Below are 26,672 nucleotides of genomic sequence, written 5' to 3' on the forward strand. Positions count from 1 at the left end.
CTGTATGTTACTTTATTTATAAATGCCTTGGTTCTTAACCGTGATATTTTCCTAAATAAATTTTATTATTATTTAGTTTCCTCTTTGTAATATTATTTTTATCAATTAAAAAAGTAATCAATAAAGTGTAGAAATAGCAAATAGCCTTCAAACTTTCAGTGCAACAAGCCGATTTTCATAGGGAATTCAGGAGAAAAGAGGAATTAGGAAATCCAGGAATATTTCAAAACCATGGCAGTAAGCGAAAAACGAATCAAAGCTAGTTTAACTAATAAACAGGTGATTACTAGAATCTCCCGAACATAACCAATATCCAACGATCAAGTAAATACCATTGCTACATCGACAAACATCTTCAAACTTTAGGGTCGTCAAAAGTCACTTAATATTTCATCACAGAGGTAGGCCGTTTGATATTCCACCAGCAAAGATAAACATCCGATCACACAAAGCTAAATTATCAATAAACATTGTGAATTCAGGCGGTCAAACAACCACTTTATCCAGCGTCGAATCTAATTCTGAGCAGTGAGCAAACAGAGATATGCCCGATAAAAATATTTGCGCAAATATTTTGTCAAAATTTTCCTGGCCTACAGTTTATGCGGAATTCTACCGTATTACCTGGTGGTATGATTGTAAATTGTAAAGCGATGGTTATGGCTCTAGGCTGTCCGATTGCCTTTGTTTATTACCGATTTATTTTCTATTCACAGATATCTATGATGCTGTCTAAGAGATGGATTGAATAAGACGCTTATTCGTTTTTAAAATGATGAATAATGTTTCCCTGGTTTATTAGTTTCATACGATTTTTCATATACATTGTTATCGTTAAAATAAAATTATATTACCTTTCCCATCGCATATTATCAATTATCGTTACTTTAATTGAAATCTATTTATAAAAGAGTTATATAAACTTCTATTACACTTTGTTCAGTTTATTTTTCAAGATGTTGCACGTTCGAAGATAAGGAAAACTTTGCTAACTAACTCATCTAAATCCGGTTCAGTGCAATCGATAATTCCTAGACTTGCAGACTAATTTATATACCTACATACATAGGGTTGTTCGGATCTTATTATATTTTAGTTATTTATAATTAAAGTTGAATGGCTATTCTGTAATTTTTCTTCTGTATTTTATTTATTAAGCTATTGCATAGTTTCTATTGCAGGCCTTGAGCGCGGGGACCGAATCCAGAAATTTAGTAACGAAAAACCTCACGCTCCCCACTCCGACGGGCGCGGAGGTGTGGCTTGAAGGCATAGCATGCAATAGCTTTACCGCGGCAGTCCCCGAGTGCCACACGTCTTTTTTGATTTTGAATGCTTGTGATAACAATCTATATTAAAAGACAGACCTGACCTGACAGACTGTTTTGTTGATTGATAGCGCTTACCTGAGGGACGACGAGTCCGAATTGAAAATTATTTCATTGTTAGATAACCCATTTATCGAGGAATGCTATATGCTATATCGTCACGCTAAGACTAACAGAAGCGGAGCAATGCGGGTGAAACGGAAACAGCTAATTAATATCATAAGTATCTATGGAATTACAATGGTTATTAACTATCTTAATAAACAAGAATAGATTAAACAAACACTTGGCAACCCTACGTCAGTCTATTGTATCGCACGTGGCAGAAATGGCGCGTTACTCGCTAGTGATTAAGATATTACATATTGTTATGCGAACGATATGAGTTATTGAATTTAATCCAACTGTATCTATATTAATCCAGACGTGAACTGTATTCATGTATATCTCAATGGAAATACGCTGAGCTTTCAGTCGGTTTAATGAATATGTTTATTAATGCAGTAATTTAATGGAAAATGTTTTGATATGTTGTAAAGAGTTCGGAACGGGAATATGGAAGCATTTCTGTTAAGCTGATGAATGTAATATAGTTGATAACCGTGACTTCGTCTATGTTTTATGATGTGATTTCTTTGTAGCATTATGTAAAATCAACAAAGAAATAATCTACTTATATCGGTTATATTTTGCCTTACATTTTTCTTTGTAAAACTTGAAATATTCCGCCTTATCATACCTTCATTAGAATATTAAATAAATCTTCCTTGTGTTTCTATCAAAAGATCTGTTGAAATTGTTATGCTCTACATTTATAAGAAACTGCTATTTTGATATTTTTTTTGATGTTGTGAAGATTTATTGATTCAATTGTAGAAAACTGCATGATTCCTGAGAGGGTGGGCCATTTTTTTATTTTAATCAATAAACCTTTTAATCAACAGTTTTTCTATTCATGTAGTTTTTATCATTTTACATGAATAGTCTTTTTTAAACTACCACCTAAAACTACTAGCAAGCTGATAGTAGTAAATCAAACAACTCACAAATATACTGAATAAGTATTTTAATACCATTTATAATGGATAAATAAACACATAAACTGCATCTACCTGGAAATAAAGTAGATTTACACATTCATAATGTCCCATAAATTTGATCGTAACAAGAAAAATAAAGAAGGCCTTTCATCCAACCACCGTGACGTCACAAAGAGCAAGTGGCCTCTAACGACTGAACTCGCCACTGAAACGCTTTGTGTGGTACAAGTTATAGACTGTTAGATTATTTACAGTTATAAAAATTTTATTTTTCAATTACTCGCATTAATAGATGAGAACTCTCAGAGTTTATTAATACGTTTAAAGTTTTCGTATTAGCTACTTTGTAGGGTTGGAATGAAAAAGGAAAGTGTAAAATTATTAAAGCTTTGCAATTATTAAGAAATAGCTTAGGACATCGTACGACAACAATAAATAGCTGTATTATAAATTTCTATGCATGCCTATTAATTTAAGCATAGATACCTATATTTCTATATATCTATGAAAAAAAGAAGAAAACATTTATTTCAATCCACACAAACACACAACAATAAACTTTACATGTTATGAGTCGATGATAATAGTTTTTTTTTTTTTATAATATCATAGTTCTATACTGCAATGTAGAGTTGCCAATTAATGTTGCTCTAAAAACACATTACTCACAAACCAGAATTAAACAATCAACTCTAGCATGTACCATAAAGTGTAAAAAAATTAGTTTGTTATGATTTTCATCAAAAACTATTAACGACAATGTTTTAAACGAGTAAAAACTATGAACAACTACTCAGTCACGCTATATTTTAAAGTTCTCATCTCGATCAAACATACCCGAAGCCGTTACTAAAGTACGTGCCGACATTCTAAAAGGAACTTTAATCACAGCACCAAAGAAAAATGGACTTCATTAATTTCGTAACATTTGTTTGAACAAATCATTAATTATTCATATCATCGCCCGGTTATGACTTGCTCTTTCCAGACCCGCCCGCTCCGTGCGCAGAATTTGATTTATCCCAAGATCAAATTCAATTGTGTCAAACGAGAAATTGACTAAAAATTCAACTCGACTCTATGCGATATTACATTTTTATAGATTCCAATCTGTCGTAGAGGCGTTATAAAAATTCCCGTGTCGTGTCGTCTGCACGTCTCGAGTTTGACGCGTCACGTCACGGCTTTATTAAATACACCTACTTCAATTTAGTGGAATGTTGTTGACTTCATTGGAGATATATTGAAGATGTCCCGTTTATTTTAAGATTTACCATTAAATATAAATAAGTTATAACGCTCGCAGCCTCGCAATCTCTAAAATCAGTTTTTAAGTCAAGTATTGGATCGTATTTTGACATCTTATTTATTTAGTTTCGATTTTAATATCTCGAATAAAAATTTTAAATTGTATTCTTGTACCAAGTGTTATATTTATGTATGTTTTATTGCAGCTAGTCGGCATGAGTTGGAGGCAACCTTGAGGGATGCATGATGAGCGGAAGACGCGGGCCCTACCGGAGTGTCGCCATCGGGCTTATCCAGATTATTACAATTATATGTCAAGGTAATTGTTATGTACATTATATTTATTAATTTCCTATATCAAGCACTTAGGTCACCCGAATGATAGGAAACCATAGACTCAGGACTGATGATATGATTTTTGATTTAATAAATAGCTAGGACGAAGGAAGAGGCTAGTAATAAATTAAATACTGTGGTTAACAAATCAAGTGACTGAATTTTATGACAGAAAAGAACTGAATCATCCATTCAGTAAAGTTCGGTGTGATTGCTTCATAATTGAGGTTCCGTCTCAGAGAGATTAACTAACAGAAGAAGAAAATATTCGACAATTGTATTTTTCCATATTTTAATTAAAAGAGTTACATAAAAACAATTTAACTAATCAGTACACACAGTCAGGGATCATAAACGCAACCGGTAACAGGCTAACTAACTTTCACAAATTACTAACTTTTCAAATAAAAGCGTCTCAAAGGGAGCAGTCTTAATGAAGACAATATTTTGAAGGGCCCCTTACTTCAGTAATTAAATCTCATTCTCATATCTTGGCTCGTGTCTTTGAACAATTCCTTCTATATTGGATGCGGTGTCAATCAATTTAGACTCGCCTTTAATCGCTGTGACTTACTAAGGGTAATGATAAAAGTTTGGTGATTCAGATTCCTGTAACAATTATGGGCGGTACTACATTAGTAGATTTTGAATTTGTAGTAGCTCTGTGTTTGTCGTATGAATGGACGCTAATCTTCTGCTTTATAAGCTTCCGCGTTACAAGCTTTAGAATTAAGAAGCTAACATTTTTTTTCAGGAAATTTCTTTGTCGAATTATTTCTTTATTTTATGAAACTGCAGCCCGCAAAATTTTTTTTCGAAATATGTGTTTGTATTTTTTGAGGTGTTATTTTTCCATACATAGAAGTATTTCTATCTAACGAGAAATAAATATAAATAACATATAAATATAAATATGTATAGGTAGTATCTGTGTTTATAATGTTTTATAATTCTTGCCATAATAATCATCCTTACTTCCTTGAAATCTAAAGTGAATCAAACAGTCAATTTTAAGTCATAATTCATAAAACTTCATTATTCAAATAGCATTGTTTAATTTCCGCTTTTGATATAACTAGCGTCTAACGTTAATATAACACTGCCATTTAAAGAAATACGAGGTTTCATCCATAAAATACGACTTAACGATCTTTTTCATTTAGACGGTTAATGTGCATGTACCTACTACATGCATCTACAACCCTTACTTCCCGTTTTATTTTTTAGTACTTCTTAACCATTAACACGAATAGTTTATAATTCAAACTCAAAACTGAAACATTTATTTATTCAATTAGACTTCTAGAAGCACTTTTGAAACGTCATTATTTTTAACATTTGACACCGATTCGGAAATAAATCAAAAATAATCGATTTTAAGTCACAGACGGACAATTATAAATTACAAAATGTTTAAAATTACTCTGTGTAATATTAGAGCAGAATTTTATTGGTGGCTAAATACATATTATCCAATGCGAATTCAAGTGGAGATTGTGCACTTAACAATTTTTCTTTATTGTTAAGACACGTAACATCTCAGCACATCTCAGTCTGGCCGCAAATATACTCACTATATTATTTTCAAATTTTTCTCATATTTACAAAACTTCAGAATAACTAATAACATTTATTAGTCGTAATTTGAATCAGCTATTAATTGGTGTCTTATTATAACATATTTTGTTCATAGTGTTGACAGAGGACCCTCGGTTTGCTGAGCCCATACCAAACGTGACTGTAGCGCTCGGGAGAGACGCCAGCTTACCGTGTGTGGTTGAACATTTAGGAAATTATAAGGTAAGGATTTGTTTTTAATACTTACTTAAACAGCAAATATTCAGAAACACTTTCATTTTTGTGCATAGACTATAATAACATACACCTTCTTCTTAAATGGATAGAGATGTGATTTAAGAATGACTAAAAAAAAACTAAATGACGAGTGTAGTCGTAAGCTCCTCTTACTTATTTCTTAATAAGAGGAGATAGTTTTAATCCTAAAAGCTTTTTAACTGTTTATTTGTTCATGACAAATAACCGCTCTCAAATAAGGCGAGGCTGGAGATAAAACGAAACAAGTCAAACGTACCACATAACATCATAATATGTGATAGTCTAAAAATAAGATATTCCGACACAACCATTCAAAATCATTCCACTGAAAATACAAAATAAACCTTCTATACGGATGAAAGCAAATTTTAACGGTCATATTAAATCAGCCATAACGGGAAAGCGCACATTAGAAAACCTATATCCATAACGTCTTATTCTCATTCAAATTCCAACCCGATCACATAAATATATAAGGAAAAAATCCATTGAACGAGTTCTTTATTGAAACCAATAAATAGTACTTACTAACCCCGCAATATAAATTCAGTATTGAAATTGCGTCGTTATTCAGATCATACGTAACTTATAGGAGATTATACAGATAGTGTTTTATATTTTTTTCGCGTTACTTGTTCAAGAATTGGGGTCTCATATTTATCATCTGTTGCGTGAATAAAGTTGCGAACAATAAAAATAATGGAAATTGTTATTTTTTATACAAATGTTTAGGTACTTGATAATGTAAGGATTTCACTTAGAAATTAATTTGTATTTATAAAAACCGAATGCCGTAATAAAGCCGTTTTACCGCGAAATGAGGCTTCATTTAACTGAACCTCAAAATAATACATAGTTATAATAAAGAAATCCCTTCATTTTAATATTCAGAAATATCACAAATCAGACACAGCCCTAATGAAAATACTTAGAAAATATTTCTCGACACTTTCTTATCGTATCTCGAATTACATTCAAAAGATAAGGGTGGCTTATACACCCACGGCTAAGACGCGTAATATATTATTATACGCGTAATATATAAAGTTATATTTCAGTTCATTCTTGTGTATTATAATGACTAGTGATAGGCAATTTGTGTTATAATATTATGTGAACAAATCGTTCTTCAAATAAATCACCTTGTATGTGTTACTGTGCATTTTGAGATTATTCTAGAATGCATTATTTATCTTAAATCCTTATTATAAAATTGCTTGATCTTGAACAATTGGTTTATTAACAATAGTTTTAATGGAATATTATGTATTATTGTCAACATATTTTAACATTCCACCATATTTGTGACGAAAACCTTCACACACTAAAAGGGCACTATATTATGAAGTTTCTTGTTCTTCTGATTCTTTCTTGTCCGTATCCGTGTTAGGTCTATGAAGAAATAACAATTGACCTTGTTTGATTTAATTCACGAATCGTAACTTCACTCTCGCTCTTACACAAACAGCCTTAATCATATTGGCCAATTCAATGTACCCTTCAATTGGATGGGATGAGCGGTTATAATATTTTCTTAACAATTACTTCGAGGGTGTAATAAGGTCATTCACATAAGATAAGTCTGATTGCTTTCATAGAATTATTTGAAGGAATCTTTTTGAAATACATAATATTATAATATTGTATTTTTATATTTACCGAAATGCAGTTTCATAAAAATGATGATGATTATAAAGCCTTCAAAATAAACAATAAGTAGTTAACAGGAAATGAATAGAGTTTAAAAAAAGAATTTATAAAAAATTTCGTGCACTACATGAAATAAATATTTTAGATACCTACATTTAGCTTAATATTTAAGTACTGTAAATTGTCAATAGAAACACAGATCACAGATGTCACATCTCGTTACTTGCCAATACTTGAAGCTATCGAATTCTATAAAGCTCTCTTCACTTGGCAAGCATTCATAGGATTTGTGCCTTGGGGCTCGGATGTCTTGATCGTTTTTATTCGATGTCCGAACTACTTTTACGAGTTAATCGTCTTGTAACCGACTGTGATATCAATTGACTACATCAATTAGGCAGTTGTATATGTAGGATGCTAATTTCTTTTAATTACCTTCAACTTAATTCAGAATAATAACAAAAAATTATATATTTTATTCGTTCAATATATTGTATAGTGTATACTTCTTATAAAACTGAAACAAGAAGCAGTTACACAATTATAGATTCGTTAAATGATAGTTGTATTGAACTTGGCAAAACTATCAGCTGATATAGATCTTATTCTTGAACGTCAGTCTACTCGTCTATAAGCCCTAAATAAAGTGTCTTACTATTTTGTTTAAACGTCCCGAATAAAACTAAAGTATGGAGTAAGTTAAGATTTCCCTAAGGCCCTGAAGCTTAGACACTAAAGTACTCGGTCATCTATAGTATACAGTGCACATAATAAAAATAAATACATTTTATTTAGGGGTACTAACGTAGTCAGATACTCTTAAAAACTGCTCAAAATAAATTTTTAATTGAACAAAATTATAAACCCTATATGTTGTAATAGTTGGAAGTTCACTTCCAATGAAATACACCATAGACAAATACAAATAAAAATTAGGTGTTCAATACGACATTTCAATTAACTTATTATAAATAAATTTCGTCGTAACTTTAAAAAAATTAATTATACTACCCGTACCTGCCCAAATATAGAGCCAAGTGACAATAATAAACAACTAATGAAACCAATTTCTTAGCTAAAAGATTAAGGGTTGTTAGTCTATCCACCATAATTATTATCTCAGTCTTACTATATTATATTCATATAATTTATTTTAATATAATATCTAGTGGTGTCACAGGTGGCACAATTGCATATTTACAGACAGAATATATAATAATTAATTGAACGAATCATTACGTATTCATTACTTTTGTATATTTATGATACAGTAATTGCCACTGGGAGTGCTTTGAAAATATTAACGATCTGTCTGACCTAAATGTGACTGTATTAGTGACGTTAATAATTCAAAATTAATTTATTATAGTAGCAACCTCTCTTGAATTCTATCTTTTATATATTTTAAATCTATCTTTACTTCGATTTATTCGAGCACATAATATTTTTTTTATAATATTTATTTTATTCTTATATAATTCTATAAGCCTGTTTAATCAATTGCAGATAATCACTATGCATACATACATGTCTCATTTTCACGGATAGACAAGCTAAACAGAACATTTCCAGACTTTGTTAAACTGTCTATCATCATCACATGACCTTTCCACATACCAGTTAATAAGAGTTAATACAAGAAATTTGACGAATAATTGTTATTGACAATTTGTAAATACAGAGCACCGTAACGGCGCAAATACGCAAAATGTTTGCTCCCAGCGACCGTAAACATAACATTGTAAACGAGGTTAAAGCGAAATTATAAACGGGATAAGCTGGAATCTGTAATTATTATCTAAACGACAGCGTCCGCCGCTCATGAATAATTTAATTGGCTGCAGTCAGATACAGGTCGGCGTGGAATTGTTTCTGCATTTAATATTCTACGTACCGATTAGATTTTGATATCGATACATTCGGAACTTTCGAACTACAGCGTCTGATGCTGCCCGCTTGTTTTGGATTCCGAAATGCAGATATTGCATGTCCGTCCAGCGTTTTTAATTGGATTGTATTTGTGATTTTATCAGCTTATATGATCACTTCTATGTCGAGCTAGAGCTAACGCATTGTCTGCAACAGATATAATATAGTGACGAACAAGTTTTCATTGGGTGATTTTTAGTTAAGTTGGCAAATAAATTTTAAATAACCTATTAATGTATGTATGTATTATAATAAACTTGTTCGGATCGTATGAGTCACAATGTACACTTGTTATTTTTGGTAATTAACATTTATAGCTACCTCTACTCAATAATGAATGAAAAGCTCAATGTCATATTTTATAAAATCTCAAGAATACAATAATAAAATAATAGCAGTTTATTAAATATTAACGTTGGAAGGATGGACACAAAAGGTGGGTATTAATGATAAATTGCGGTTATTCTTCTTTACTAATTGTCTCTCTAACAAGGCATAATTAAATGTATTGTACTGTCATAATAATCGGATCACATATAAAACAATGCGTCAAATTGAATTTGAGTTGCGTACTTAATAGTTACTGTGATTTAATTTTGGATGGAATGAAAATTATGGTTCTTCAGAGGCCTTTGTGCCTCCGTAAGGTTCTTCCATCGACACTATAAATAGCTGCCAAATTAATAAATAATTGTTTAATACTCTTTTAGGCAGTATGAACTGATCCGATTAAGATGAAATTTGGTAGGTACCGTAAATCGAAAACTATTTACCAGGATACAAAGCAGTGCGCTTAAGCTAGTCTAAATTAACAATATCGTAATAACGTCATTCATTTTTGAGTTATAATTGATTAGCCTGAAAGTGCCAAAACCGCAAGTAACAGGGCAACACTGAACACAGCAGGACGATAAGTTGCCAGAGTGAATAAACAGGGTGTCAAATTTCACCCCTGCAGTAATTAAATCGGGGGAGAGGGTGGGACGCCACAAGCTTACCCGCTATGCAACAAATAACGCTAAACTTTTGACGTATTGATATTTTAATCAAGCGTACTGTGTACTTTTTGACTTTTGGAAGTTATTGTGTGTAAATTCTGGTATTGAAGAGATAAATGGATTTGAGTGCTGTAATAGAATATATTAAAAATAGCAGCCTCCTTATTTATTACAGAGAAAATGTAGAGGGGAAAACACGTAAAAATGTGCGTGAAATTTATACAACTAATAACAGATTCATAAATATTTTTATAATCTCAAACTATAACAAGACACGTTAACTGAATGTAACAACGCTAAAGCTTTTCTTCAACCAGAAATAGCCAGTAAAAACCATATTACAGGAAAACATTTTTAAAAATTGTTACGTGAAATTCCATGAACGCTAACAGGGCCATACATAATCATTGTACGCAGACAAGCGGAAAATATCCTTGCCCTAGAAGCGGTATTATTTATCTGTTTGTCCCGAATAAAAGTTGATCAAGTGTAACGATAGTACCACCACTTGTCTTTGTTAGATGGTCATCTTGAAAGAGTTTCAGTTTGAGATTACGGCGTTTTATAGAGAATGTATTTAGAAATATTGAACGGTTTATTTTTTAAGATTTCGCGCAGCTATTGTTAATGTCTTTATTATACACATAAACAAAGATAAACCACTCTTCATATTAGTTTTATAGATTTGTCGATATACATTCAAACACGGTAGAGTTATAATAAAAATTATAACTCTATTTTTGAAACATAGAGTTATAATTTTTATTATAACTCTAACAACATATCAAATGTAGTGGTTGGTTATCTTTTAATCCATCAGGCCCCGGAATCACAGACACAATAGAAAATCTATTGTGTCGCGGTCGGATCTGGCCTCTCGGTGGTTGAGAGGTTAAATAACTGTATCAATTTTAGAACTTCTTATAAAACTACAGTATTCCTGATTATCATGAGCTATATTTATTATTAGATACCCAGTCCATCCGGTCATACAAAGGCAGCAGCATTCGCAGTGTGCTATATGAATAAGTTTGAAGAGTCCCCAACCAAATGTTGCAATGTAGGACTTAACTTATTCATGAATTTGCCGCGGTATTAATAATTTGTTTTATTTTACGAGACCTATTATCTAGACGCTTCGCCTCGTAAATACTTGAGGTAGCTGAATTTTAAAGTAAATGAAAGGGTTGTTCTCAGTTATTTTATAGCGGATTCTGAGAATGATATGCCTCTTTTGGGGATTGCCTGCTTAATTACGATTTTAGGGAATTTCAAGGGTGGCAAATAAAAATCTATAGGTAGGTGTAACATTTTGATTGGATTTATATATTAATTCCTTTGTTTGTATTATGGTGCTGGGGTTAAAAGGGATCTGAATATAATTAATTTGAGAAGACAAAGCGCATTAATGAAAAATGAATACTGCCTTTAAAGTGTATAATTTTTAATTTTGAACCATGTATGTAAATTTCATATTTATAAATTATAATATATCAATTAGTTTTATATTCATGTAACGTCAGTCGCATCAAGCTCTTTAGAAATAGCGTAATAAATGAAAGGGATCAAAGTATTATGCGCTTCTATGTAAGTTAGGCGACCTGTAGTTATTTCTATGTAGCCTTTTACCTGATCCTCATACAAATTTAAATATAAAAAACATGTGTATTCAATTCGAAAAGCATTAGGCTAAACGGAAAACGGTATACATTTACTGGAATCGATTCAGTTCGAGTTGTATTTGATTAGGGTATGCGTTGGCCCGCACCCGAAATTATGATATCGCATTTTATATCCCCTTTTATTAAATTGCTTTTGGATGGTACGAACATTTTAGTGAATGAAATAGTAGCACGTCAATTCTACTATATTTCGTGGTTTTTCTTGAATACCTTCATAGAAGACTGGTTTCGGCTAGAATGACGCTGGCTTTGTGTATGTTCACTTAATCAATGGTTTGATGGGATTAAGTTTTTGCACAAAATGGCCCCTTTTTAATCCATAATCGCAGGTTAATTGAATTTAATTGATTAAAAAGGGGCCATAAATAACCATAGCATTTAATACTCTAGTTAAAAAATACGCTTTCGAGTTTATCAGTAAGCAACCAAATCTCACCTCCACACAACAGTAGCGTAGAAATAGAGCGTGCATATACCCAAATTAATCCAGTATTTGTGAGTATTCTGAGCGTTCGCTGTACATTGCGGTTTAGGCATCACACGTCTGTTTGCATGAGATCGTATTGCCAATCAACTCGGTAATGTATCGCTGAAGTATCGAACCGTCAATTAGCCGTGCACGGTTCTAATAGTGGATAATTAATTCTTCTTTGGTCTTTGTTTAAATATAGAGTTTTAATTGAGTTATTGGTTACAGTTTACAGACGATGGCACACGTCAAGCTCTTAAAAATTCTAAAGAAATGGCTGTATTTTTTTTATGTTTGAATCGAAGTAAAAAGTAAAAACAAAATGTAGCGTGTTGTCACTTGCTTCAATTGGTGAGACGTAAAGCGATAAGGTTTTTTGAACATGCAGAAGGTTTAATTATCAAATTACTAATAGTAATTATTTTACTTTAAAAAATTACTTATTGAAGAAGGAGCAGCTAGATCTGGATAAAATTTCAATGAGACCACATGATAAGTGTCAGATTTTTTTACAATACAAAAAGTCGAATGTAGAGTTTTTTGAAGTCGACTAGAAGCACATACAGATTATAATATTATTATGGTAGGAAGGGAGTTTTCAGTTTACCTCCCGCTTAAGTCCCAAACGGCAAATTTGACCGAAGAGTAATGCGGCATAATTTATACAAAAACAGTGGCGTCACTTGTGAGGCGCTAAGTCGCTAAGTCCCACATACTTAACAACAAATTCACGTTATCTCGCGAATTACCTCGAGTTCGCGAACTTTCTTAATGTTTTCCACTGTTACCAAATCTTATGTTACTCCGAGATGGGATTGCGTTATGTACCGCTGTTTACAAGTTTCAACGTTGTGGAAGAAATTAATTTAGCTACCACTTGGGACTTATGAAATTTGCGGTTAGACAACCGAGTTTTGTCAAGTTTTTGACCTATTTAAAAATCTCATGATACTACGAACTGAAGATAAAACACTGAAGAAATTATGTAGGGGTACTTATAAAGTTAGGAAAAGAATCATCAAAATGTATTAGTGACTGCTTCTATGATAAAAGATAGGTTTTTAAGATTTTAAAACTTGTATTAGATTTTATGAATACTATTGTGTTGTTATGTGATGCAATTTGACGCGTGGTCGTGAAGTGAGTAGACCTAGTAGTTAGTTGCTCTTCAAGGCATAAAATACTGGAATTACCAGCTACTGAAATATTTCAAGCTTGAGCAGAAAAGATCTCGATATAATAATATGTAATTTGTATTCATATTTCATTGCTTCAATTAACTAGGTTATTTAGTAAGATAATTCATAAAAACATTCTCTCGCATCCTACAAAATACGTTAGCACAATATACACGAAAATAGTGTTTTAAAATAAATTTAGCAGCATTTTGCATACATTCGGAGCATAAACTAATTATAGGCGAGCGCCGTATTTTCGCTATCGGTCCACTTTGTATGTTTTACATTTTTTTTTTATGAAAACCGATGTTAAATGAAAACATTGCTTTTGCTTTGCGCAAAACTAGTCAAAAAAGACATAGTTTAAAACGTTTGATTTATTAAGCTATTGCATAGCTTCTATCGCGGGCCTTGAGCGCGGGGACCGAATCGAGAAATTCCGTAACGAAAAAACCTCACGCTCCCCACTCCGGGGGGCGGAGGTGTGGCTTGAAGGTATAGCATGCAATAGCTTTACCGCGGAAGCCCCCGAGTGCCACACGTCGTTTTTTGATACAAGGATGAGGTTGATACCTATTGACCTCAGACTTCAAATTGATAAGACGGCGGTTCGAGACCAGGCGGGCTTGCAGAAAATAAATTGTTTTTTTTTTTTCAATTTATCTGCGCATGTTACACTTACAATATAATAATTACTGCTTTAAACGGTGAAGGAAAACATAGGCACACAGTCATAACCGGACCAGTCATTTAGAAAATCGGATTAACTCTAATAAAAATGCAAAAGCTTTGAAAGAATTTTACTATTTTTTCATTGCTCTTAATGCTATATTATAAATTAATGGCGATTCAATTTGCATTATGCCGCGACACATTCCATCAAAACAATAAACTATTTTCTAGTATTTTCCACTGTAAAACATGAAAGGCTTTAAAATGCCTTTCCAACGCATTTTATTGTGTATTTTATATATTACCTATATTTCGGTCACACAACTGCCATAGCACCTGTTGCGAGTTTCAGCTCTAAATATCTTTGCGTATTTTTGCATGTTTTTTTTCATGAAATAGTGTTTTGTAATGGTTTTAGATTTGTCTGATGGTAGGTAATTTAGATATATTTGATAGATCCAGTATTTCTAGGCTTTTTAATATATTGAAGTGCAGTGGCGTGCATTCCATAAAGACATAAAGACACTGCCTACCCTACCATTTACCAAACTCTGATCAATATTTAATATGCATAAATGAAATTCACAGCGTCATTAAATTTTATTAATTGCGCAATGTAGTTATGAAATAAAAATATATTTCAAATATATATATATATTAGATCCATCTATCGGTCTTTTGGTAGCATTATTATCTAATTTCTATAACACCGGCTCGGCTCAAGTCACTATTCATGCGCTGCACTAGCGCCGCCACAGGACCCAGTACGTCACGGGACGGCAAAGACACAAACTATCCGTGTCTAAGTTTTTATATGTGTGCTCTGCGTGTCTACGCATATTTTATATGTGTGCGTGCCTATAAACACGGCACACTGATGTAATAAAACCACGTACACAAACACACAAGGTAGGCAGTGTCTTTTTACGAAGATATACGAATTAGGTACGAACCGAATTCGGAACTACATCGAAAGTCGAAACTGAAGTTGAATATGCGACCAATTTAAGAAGTGTGATAATGTATACAATTTTGTAGCGGTAAAGACCATCTGCAAATAGTATCATTATTCGTTTGTTTTGTTTTGGAAATAACAAACGTTTACTTTGAGGTTAAATTTGTTTTTTGAGAAAATTAATAATGTTTACTACGACAATTTGCAAGTGAAGTGTTTTGAGAGTAACTAAATAGATTATGTATATCATCAGTGTATTTTGTAAGATAATAAGGCATACCTAATTTAACGAAAAATTCTTATTTTTGTTTTATGAATAAACTTTTATCAAACAGAGAGTGATAGGAAAAAGGCCGATCTATAAATGGATCTATACCGGAATTTGTAATACACAAAGGTAAAGTTAATCATTAATTACATAATATAGAATACTAGTTAGGATATCATACCTACTTTGACAATTATTTTATAGATAATATGACCTATGTTCGTGATATGTTTTCCATTATTTTGCGGAAATACTATGATCTCCAATCAAATATCAGTACTGCAATATGAAATATTAGTTTTTTTATGACTTATTATCATTGCAATATTTCTGCCTACCCTGTCCAAAAACTCTGTGCACGCCCCTGTTGAAGTGTTTTTCAATTGATTCTTGCTATTAATAACTATAGCTGCTCCGCGCGGTTTTACCCCCGTGGATGCGCTCCTGTTGGTCATAGCGTAATGATATATAGCCTATAGCCTTCCTCGATAAATGAGCTATCTAACACCGAAAGAATTTTTCAAATCGGACCAGTAGTTCCCGAGATTAGCGCGTTAAAACAAATATTAGTATAGATTTATTTTAAAGTTGGCAAAATATACCTACCACGTTCAACTTTGTAGAGCTGTGTTTTTGCATAGTTTTAAATTATGTATTACTTAAAAGTAATAAAGTATAAAAATCCTGATTCCGTATAGTTTAATAGCTATAACTCGAAAGTATTACTTCATCTTCGTAGCAATAAAGATCTTCACTCCATGTGTTAGGAACATTGAGAATTTAATACCTACTATTATACTTTGCATTTTCATCTAGACTGTAGATATTAATATATTGATACCTCGATGATTTTGTCACTCAAATCGTAGAGGTCAATTTCTTTCAACTTTAAGTTGAAATTCAAATTTTAAAAACGGTTTTCAATTGCAAATTGTCAAATTAGGCAAGACACACTTCATTTGGTAGTACGTTTCGAATTAAAAAGTTAAGTGAATAAGGTTCTTCAAAGATATCACTGAAACCTGTACTGAAAATTGAACAGAACATGAATACCATCGCGAATAATGCGCAGTTAATAACACAAATGAGCTGGATTAAGAAGGAGACAAAGATTAACACGAAAAAGACACGAAAAAACACTAATTACCGCAGCCATATGAAATGTTACATCAATTAAATAGAGCAGCTTAGCGAGACGGCCAAGATATAAATGACGGCGCTTAGTGACTCAATATTCGAGGTCCAGGTGATGTTAATAGCTGTATAATGGACGATCAAGCCATTAATACTGCGAACTCTGATGCCATAACTCATCTACTTCCGTAATAATTCTCGCCTTTGAACTGCTAAGCGAGCTTTAGCCTACTAGAGATCGGTAATGTGCTGTATAATATTATGTTATGCAAATATTGAGTACGTATCTATTGACGTGGTTAAAACGTGTTAAGTGATTGTGATTAAGCGGAAGGTGTGAGTTTGATCTTCAAGAGCATATTTTGTGATTTATATCGTGCTTTGTACTGGCTGCATGTTAATAAAATATATGACTTGCTGAATCCGCGACTTTGTTCAAGATTTACAAACATCGAATACCTACATTTGTCATTATCTGCTCGCTATAATTCTATTTAGATAGCGCTTTAAGATTTAAATTGTTTTAATAAATATTTTTCTAATCTGAGCAGAGAAATATTTACGAACTAGAAATCATAAAATCCGTTCATCATCGAGAAAACCATCAACAGGTGATGCACGTAAACTATTAACCACGATCATCTCTATACAGTGTACATACATTGCCTCAACTTTTGCTACAAGCAGTTACCAGGAACCAGCAGGTATCAAAAACAAGTGAAGCCAGACGCCTTGTTTACGGAGCGGCTCCTCACCGCAGACGTGCCGCACTGCGCACTATCAATACACTGCATATTTTATGAGTTCTCAACTCTATCTACTTCGGATGCTGGAGATGGCTCGATATTTAAAGCACTGTTTTGTACGCCAATACTTTGTATGCTATCCTACGGGTGAAATTGCGACAGACAGACATGTGTACATGCCCTCACATCTTTGACTCGAAAGGCCAGCTGGCTATACTGTCACGCATCTTTGAACGACTATTTTTTCGTATACTTTCATATATTATTGGGCATTTTAACTGACATAAACTTAACAGAATATACCCGAAGTTGTGATATCGTTTCGATAAAGCGTAAAAATACATAAAGGCTTGTAGCCGTGTAAAATGTAGGTACGCCGCTACGAGTAGCCGATACCTAAGTTTGTTATAACACAGGTTTTAATTTCCAGAAGGCCTTTCCATACCACTACTTTGTAAGGTCGCATACATTAATATGTTATGATTTTACTGGTACATACAAATAAATTATGCATCCAGCTTGATGAAAGACCGAATATCAACATTATTAATTCGGAATTTAAAGGGATTAAAATCATGATTTGTTTTGACTGCCTTTACAATATTCAATACATGAAATGAATTAAACTTTGCTTGTAATGTCCAAATAACATCAATATCAGTTGGAAAGCACGTGATTTATAAATTCGGAATAATAAACAGTTTAATTCAACTGTGCTTATACGTTGATAAAAGCGTAAACGTCTGCTTTTGTCTGATGAATCACTTTTTAGAAGCGTTTATTACAACTTATTTTTAACAGACATCAAAAACGGAGCGACATGATAATCATGTCGAATCTCTTTTTTGGGTTTGCTACCTCAGAACTTGCGACTGGTTGAAGCGATTTTGAGTATTTTTTTTAGAGCTATCGCCTTCGAGTTGATTTGATTTCATTTTTGTCTAGATATTAGACAATTTTAAAATTAATTACTTTTGTATATCAATAATATGTGTCAAAATATTTGGATGAATAAACGAATGTATTCCTCCTATTCATGAAAAGATGTATAAAAAAAATATTATTATTATTTAGGTATTGTGTTTGCTTTTTCGCGAGTATTCATCAGATGAAAAGCATTTTATTTGTACGAGTATATCATAGTATGATACGTGAGATCATTCATTTTTATCAGAATAAAATATTAATAGTTACAATAGCCATACGTTATAATTTACATAATATATAATAATATTTTCACTTTTGATGAAAAAATAAGACAATCAGGCTAATGCTGGAGGCATAGGCGTAGGCTACAACTTTCTACATCTCTACTTACTATTATGAATACGAAAGCCACTCTTGTCCGTCCGTTTGATTTGGGTGAATTTTGAACTTTGCAACCTGAGAAACGACGTAAGAACATATTTATAGGGAACTATGCGAGTTTTCCTTTGACTACGGGCGACGGCGCGGGGGAAAAGCTAGTATTACAATAAGCATTAAATCAATATATGACAAAATAACAGACACGTAACCGTGTGGGTGTAGATTCAATTTCCCATCGTGTTAGAAGCAAATTTACTAACGGCTTACTTGATTTCCAATAAGGCAGTGTTGGTGCCGCGTTGTAGCCTGTAGGGAGAATTTAGTGTCTAAACTCACCTAGCTTCAGTTTGTTGTGTGATGTATTACATTACGTTGGTCTTTATCCACTTTCTTATTGATTTAATAGTAACAAAATAGTTTACTTTTCGCTCTTCTTTTTTAACTCTGTTTGGTTAGAGTGTGATCGTACTAGGTAGGTATTATAAATTAGTCCTCCGAACAAAATATAACACTAGTGGTCCGCCCCGGCTTCGCCCGTGGTACATATTTCGCAATAAAAGGTAGCCTATGTCCTTTCTCGGGTATCAAAATATCTCCATACCAAATTTCATGCAAATTGGTTCAGTAGTTTAGGCGTGATTGAGTAACAGACAGACAGACAGAGTTACTTTCGCATTTATAATATTAGTATGGATTATACAAGCATATTGTATTGTATTTTCCTGTTATCAAAGGTGCAGTAGACCAAATTGTATACAATTATAAGCTATGTAAAATAATATAGACAGTATCCTTTGTTGGAAAATCTTAAAAAAAAAAAACATTATTGCACGCCTCATAAGCGAAGCGTTGAGGTGGGTACTACTGTCACTTCGCGCAAAACATCTGATTTTTCAAACTTAAAATGTCTTTATGTATCATACATTGCACTTGTAAGATAATATATACACACACATATTAAGAAAAAACACTATTTTCAACGTTCATGATATTTTTGATGTCATTTTTGTTATTTAAACTAGTTAAAAAACAGTTTAAAAAAGTTCTGTCTTGGACGTCCGTGTGTCTGTATGTGCGGATCCTTTTTCTTGTTAACACGATAGCGACCGAAATACTTTACTAATCGAGTCTTTTTTTTTCTCTTACGCTTGAGTATGCTCAGGAATAGAACCCTTTCATTTTTCAGGGTCTGATTCGATGTGGTTTAATTGTTATTAAATAAACAAAAATAATAATTAATAAATATTTATTAAAAAAAAATTATGAGGCGTGCACTTTTGGATTTTCCAAATTATTTTTACATTATTTCCGAATGACTCCTTGCCATCGTATTCTGTATCTATTGCAAAAAGACCAGCTAATTTTCCTTTCTCTCTAGGTAGCATGGATCCACATAGACCGTCAGATGATCCTCACAATCCACCGCCACGTGATCACGCGGCTAGCGCGCTTCAGCGTGTCGCACGACAACGCGATGACTTGGCTGCTGCACGTCAGCCAAGTGCAGCAAGAGGACCGCGGGTACTACATGTGCCAGGTCAACACCAACCCGATGATTAGCCAAGTGGGATACCTGCAGGTTGTCGGTGAGCAATTTGTGGAGCCCTTTATTTTACTTAGTCGGGTAGTTAGTCGCTATCCAATTGGGATACTTGTAGGTCCTTGGCGAGTTGGTTTAAACGGCGAATGCACTTTCGTAGCATGATAAGCGTAAATGTTAGCAAAATAATTACTTCAAATGATTCAATTTATCAATTACACGACGTCATTACTCAGTTATAATCCAAAAATAATACCTTTTTTTTGAGGAATTGACAAATAAAAATATTTTTAGTCATTCGTATTACAAATAAAAATATTTTTAATCATTTAGCGAAACTACTCTTATAATCTATTATTTTATGCTCTTACGAATTTAAACTAAAAACTTGATCAAATTAAAATTCACATGTTTTTCGTTTAAAATCGGACAAAGGCAGCCATCGCAAACCAGTAAGCAATAACTTAAATATTTCAGCCGCCAAGTATTTTAAGTCACGTACCAATGTAACTTTTACGGCAAAAATCGTAGGCGCAAACCACAATTCCGGATCCCACTTAGTGTGCGGGGTTGGTTTATTGAGTTTAGTGGAAGTTAAAGTGGGAATAAACAGTGTTTTTTGCGAAACCACCGCGCATTGCAGCTTTATGCCTTTTTCATTGCTCACAGTCGAACTGAAGACGGAGGTGTTTTTAACTTCACCGGTTGGATTTTATTGCTCTGATAAATTCCGTTGTAAACTTTAGTGTGGGTTCTTTTTGTGGGAAAGAAGTGAATTTTTAATGTTAAACTGGTTGAAGTTTGGTTATGTCTGTGTGCTAACATAGTCGTAGTCCGCTCACAATCTTATCAAATGTAGGAGATATTGGCAGTAATTGACGGGCAGTGTCTTGGTTGTCCATTAATTCCGTAGTATATTTATAGGACTGATAAATTATGTGCGATAGGGGCTGAAATCTGTTCAATTGATTGAATACAGATGTAATTCAAATATATTATATAAGTAAAATGAATCATAGACCTAAGTACTGAAACAGTGGAAACATTTGAACTAAAATTGTTATATCTGTCGTTTTATAGCCTTTAATAGTAATTAATGTCCTTGTATCGACGTTATTTGGTTATTAACATTGTACCTTACACTACATGTACATATTAATATATTCAGATACCAAAATATTAATAAACAATATTGTAGAAGTGTAATCTTTAGAAGATAATATAGATAATTCTTCAGTAGGACATTGTTCTTAGATATATTCTCGTTATAAATATTCAGTGTATCAATAGCAACACATTTCGATTAAAAACAGCATCATGCATTTATGAATTGAGAAGTTAACACGTTAGAAAATTCCCGACACAAATTCATGCATAATTTTGTTAGCTAGCAACTAGCTCCAGCTCGCTAACAGCAAACTTGCACAATTGTTCAACCTTTGAGCTCGTCCCGGCGGAGTCGACTCCAAGAGTTAAAGAGACGAAAAACCCACCTCAAGGGAAATGTAGGAACTTTGAAATTTTAAATGCACATTTTCGTAACGTAACGTAGGAAGGTAGAGCGTTTTGTTTTTGTTACGCGTTAGGAAATGTTACCTTATTTGAAACGGTGTGCTAGATTTGGTGTGTTCGCTAATTTTGTAAGCTTTGCTTAATACGATGAGGTTGTTTGATAGGCTTGTGAACATTTTTTTTTCCATGCACAAAAAATGGGAAAACAAATATTTATTATTGTGATACGTGTTATTAATAAAAACTAGGGTGATAAAGTGACAGCATTTGGATTGGGAAACGATTTGTTAAATAAGTAATGGTAATAAGAGGCTTCAATATCTATACATATAATAAAATCGTAGGAAAGTCAAAACTGTACATTGAATATTTTTTTAAAAGAATACATAATCCATGATCTATAATCGATATAGAAGCCAAAAACATAGTTTTTAGAATTTTTGTCTGTTTGTCTGTTTGTCGGTTTGTCTGTTTGTCTGTTTGTCTGTATGTTTGACCGGGCTAATCTCGAAAAGTACTGCATAGATTGACTTCAAATTTTGCATGAATATTACTAACAGGTCGGGTCAGGCTATAGGCTACATATTATCAAGCTATCACCTGCGGGGGAGGAGCTGTGAACCTTTATTTTTCTTACGTATTCTCTGTACTACGATAGCGTACAATCTAAAGACTCATGTTTAAATGTTGTTTTTGAGTAAGCCATGCTATTGTCTACCTTTACACTATAAAAACTACGTCATTTAAGTAATTTTGGCAGAGAAACAGTATAATGAATCTTAGTAGTATAAAGACAAATTTAAAACAGCGCCATCTATGAGATTTCATTAAAATCAAATCAATTTACATAATACAGTAGAACTCCAATTATCCGAATTAATGGGGACCGGGACCCATTCGGATAATCAAATATTCGGATAATCGGATTTTAAAAAAATATTGCCATTGGAGAGAATAAAAGCTACGTTTTGATATTGCACTATTTTTTTATTGAATTAAATGAAAGAAATATGAAATTTTCACATGTTTTAAATATTTTTGCAATCATTTTTCTTATTTCCTCTAGTGACAACGCATCTTTATCATCATCATCCTCTCCATATTCTTGTTAGGGGAAGAATAATAGCGCACTTAGACTTTTTTGGACAATTTTTTGTGATTCGGATAATCGGCGATTCGGATAGTCGGAGTTTGGATAATTGGAGTTCTACTGTATGTATTAACGCTTCTTGGAAATTCATAATTTAAATATTATGATGTTGGTGAGGTTGTTTTTTTTTAAAGTTAAATAAATAATTCATATCTTCCCAGAGTCCATTTCAGGTGCGCTTATATTTCATGTGAATATATGTACTAAATTTTTATAAGTGAGGTAAGGGTAGATGTTTATTATTTGATGTCAAACAAGACACCATTACAGTTAATATAGGTAATAGTAGATAACAGTGATTGTGTTCATTCGTTACATTGTTATAAATCTTCGGCTTTTTTTTTAATTTTCGCCTTCTTGCGTTCCCACAAAAGGTAAGTTGTAGCTTTTGTATTTATTCTTTATAATTATAATTATAATTATATAGTTAGACTCATGTTTTTAATTAGTTAAAGTTAAGTATGACAAAATAAGAAAATGATGAAATTTTATTTTTATGTGGGTATAACTTTTACAAGACTATATTAAACGCCCAAAGAAGGTCACTTTAGTTCTTGATAAAACTTTATTTGTTAGTAGCTTTTTAATAAAACAAGGTACAGTTATCTTTTGATTTTTTTTTATTAACAGATTCAATGTTAATAAAAATTGACGATTTGCGTGAGGATGTAGTGGAAATTAGTAACCTTGCGCGTGGTCAATCATCAATCATCAATCATCAATACATATAATAAAATTCTAGGAAAGTGATGTCTGTACAATGAAAATATGTAAAAAAAATTAGCAGGGGTTAAATTATTAAATCGATCCCAAACCCAAAACTGTAGTTAAAAATTTAACTTAAGCTGAGGTAGTAGGGGGAGGGGTCAAATTAGAATTATGCTTACTTCTAGGCAAATTTTCTACATAAAATGTCCTTTAAATTATGTCGTATTATATTTTTAGCCCCCGACGCAAAAAGATGGGTGATAAGTGTTTGACCGCTATGTGTGTGTGTGTTTGTGTGTGTAATCCGAATTAGATGCGGTTTTGATGTTAGGCAGCATATTTTCCGACGCTGGTTCTTAGATAAAGTGTATCAAAATCGGTTCATCCATTTATTATACCTTTATAGGGGTAAAAAGTGGAATGTGGGAAAAAATATTAGTTATATTTTTATCCAATTCGGTTTATCCATTACAGCTTCTATTAGATTACAGCGGTAAAAGTGGGAATGAACAATAATGGAATGTTGTCAAATAATATACTCAAGCGGTAGATATATCAAAATATGAAAGAGCAACGTGTGAATTACAATTAATAATGTTTTATCGAAATCGGTTCATCCGTTTATTACAAATAGGGCACTTTAGGGGTGACAGTGGTTAGATAAATAAACCAAATGGAGCATCAAACAACAGAATATGACGTGTACATATAGGTACAATTAGATAATATGGTTTACATCAAAATCGGTTATCCCATTTACTAGGGGTGGAAAGGGAATGGGTTGAAAGTCTATTAAAGAAGAGGGGGATATGGGAGCGAGAGGATAGCCACACACTGGAAATTTTGAACTCTACTCAAAGCCACATAGGCCTGGCCCTTGGCAATTTTTTTTCCTAAAGATACCACTTCTTTTGTCACTGTGGTCCATTACAATTTGTGCACGGTTACGGGCACCGTAACCGTGCACAAATTGAAAGATGTCAAGGAGCAACAAACTTATAGATATCAATATGATGTAGGAATGTAAAATGGAGGTAGGTCTCGCTTACTTGAAAATAAGAAACCGAAGTTAAAAATTTAAAAATTAAAAAAAAAACCAACGCAACGAATGTAAAGGAATAAATAATAATTTTACAAACTTCCCGACGATCTTTAAAATTAAGTACCATTATAAAAAAAATATAATATATGATATGATAATGATGGTATGGCAGCTCCGACGTCTTTGTTTTTTTATTTTTATAAATATTTAAAATGGTATTTATTAATTTTTATTGCACGGTCTAAACGGTTTAGTTACTACAGGCGTGAGACAGGAAAGATCTGCAGGCCGAGACGGCAGAGATTATAATAAACGCTAAGGAATAGAAACTGCTATCGCTAATTATTATTGACTTGCTCATCACATTTAGTAATGGTTCGGTCACACTACCAAAATTACGACGACGACAACGACCAAAATTCTCATCCAGACCAAATTCGTTCAAAATAAAATATTAAAATTTCCCGTCATACTGGTACTCGGAAGAAAAAAATTTCGAGGTCAATTAATAAAAAATAGATTTTTTTCGATTTTCTAGGAGCTACCGTTTCTACGAAAAATCTATTTTTTCATTCATTGATCTCAAAAAAAAAATTCCAAGCACCAGAACGACAGGAAATTTTAATATTTTATTCTAATTGTGTTTAGCACTATTTTGTTAAATTGCGACTGGATGAAAATTTTGTTCGTGGTCGTCGTCGTCGTTGGTAGGGTGAACAAATCCTTATCAAAACATCATACGCTTATGTCAATTATTAGTATCGATAGCGGATTCTATTCCTTTGCGTTTTGACGTTTGTCTCGGCGCTCAGTTGCTTCACGATTTATTATCAAAAACATCCATACAAGGAAGGAAGAAAAATAAATTTGCTCCCTTCCCCTCTGGTGCCTAAAAATAAATTTTACGTAGAAAATTAATTAGGTATTTATTTTTTTATTTTTTAGCTCAGTTTAGTAATAAATTTTACTAACAGTTCTTTGTATTATTTATGGTAGTACGTGTTTTTCCTTTCAATTCAATAAAAAAGACGGGTTGCACTCCGGGAGTGCCGGCAGAAGTGAATACTTGATTATTAACGTTGAGCATGTTTGATATTTTGGAATGGTATTCGTCTTACGCTTTTTCGATCAGGTCACGTGTCCTGACGCGAGTTTAAGATTTTATACCCATTACAGAAAAAGTGCTCAACGCCGCTAAAGAAGTTTTCACTTCAAAAATTAAGTAGTAACTACTATACAGTCACTATTCCACGCGGACGAAGTCGCGGGCACAGCTAGTTAACCAATAAGTTTCTTCCAACATTTTTTCACACTCAAATCTCTTTAGATAAATAATGTCGAACTGGTCTACTCAAGAAATAAAATCGAAATTACTAAAATAAAAATTGCACATGGTAAATATCACACGCGCCAACTAGTTTAAAATTTAAAGACAAACACAAACGATCAATTATTATTGTTCGAGCGTTGAGCCTCAATTTCAAATTGAAAGAGTTAAAAAGACCAAAAACTGTACGCAGGGGAAAAGTTGGAAGTTTTAAATTTTAAATTCATGTTCGCGGAGCAAATATTTTGCACACGTTGCTTTTTCCAAATTATAACTTCGTACGTTGCACGCTTAGGAATAAAACGGGATAAAACGTATCATTTACACCAATTATTTCTGTGAAATCGTTTCATATTATGAAACTTAGTTTTTTAAATAAAAATAACAGTACCTAGACATTACTTAATACTTTAATATTACTCCTCTGGCTAAATTAACAGGAGTGAATAAATATAATAGCTCAGAAATACATATGTATCTTACGAAGGAAGTGTACATAGTATATCCGGATTGAATTTTTAATGTTATTTCTTATCTTGTAGATAGTGATGAATAAATATATAGCTTTTGATAAAATATGGGTTGAATAAAAAACACACTGAATTAATTTCAAACA

At 32.7% G+C, this 26,672-nt stretch overlaps 1 protein-coding gene across 2 annotated transcripts in view; it reads left to right on the forward strand.

Annotated features, from left to right (window-relative positions):
• The window catches only part of LOC149484323 (lachesin-like), an 84,000-nt gene that overhangs the window by 23,508 nt on the left and 33,820 nt on the right, over window positions 1-26,672 (forward strand). For both annotated transcript variants that reach the window (XM_089700463.1, XM_089700464.1), the window contains exons 2-4: window positions 3,823-3,935; window positions 5,646-5,752; window positions 20,156-20,363. In XM_089700463.1, coding sequence (XP_089556589.1) covers window positions 3,860-3,935; window positions 5,646-5,752; window positions 20,156-20,363 — 391 coding nt within the window. In that variant the 5' untranslated portion in view covers window positions 3,823-3,859. The remainder of the gene's footprint in view (window positions 1-3,822; window positions 3,936-5,645; window positions 5,753-20,155; window positions 20,364-26,672) is intronic.

This window comes from Colias philodice, chromosome 11, assembly GCF_061535455.1.
Source record: "Colias philodice isolate Cphi_HAF_F1 chromosome 11, ilColPhil1 Martin Lab GWU primary, whole genome shotgun sequence".
NCBI classification, from domain to species: Eukaryota; Metazoa; Arthropoda; class Insecta; order Lepidoptera; family Pieridae; genus Colias; species Colias philodice.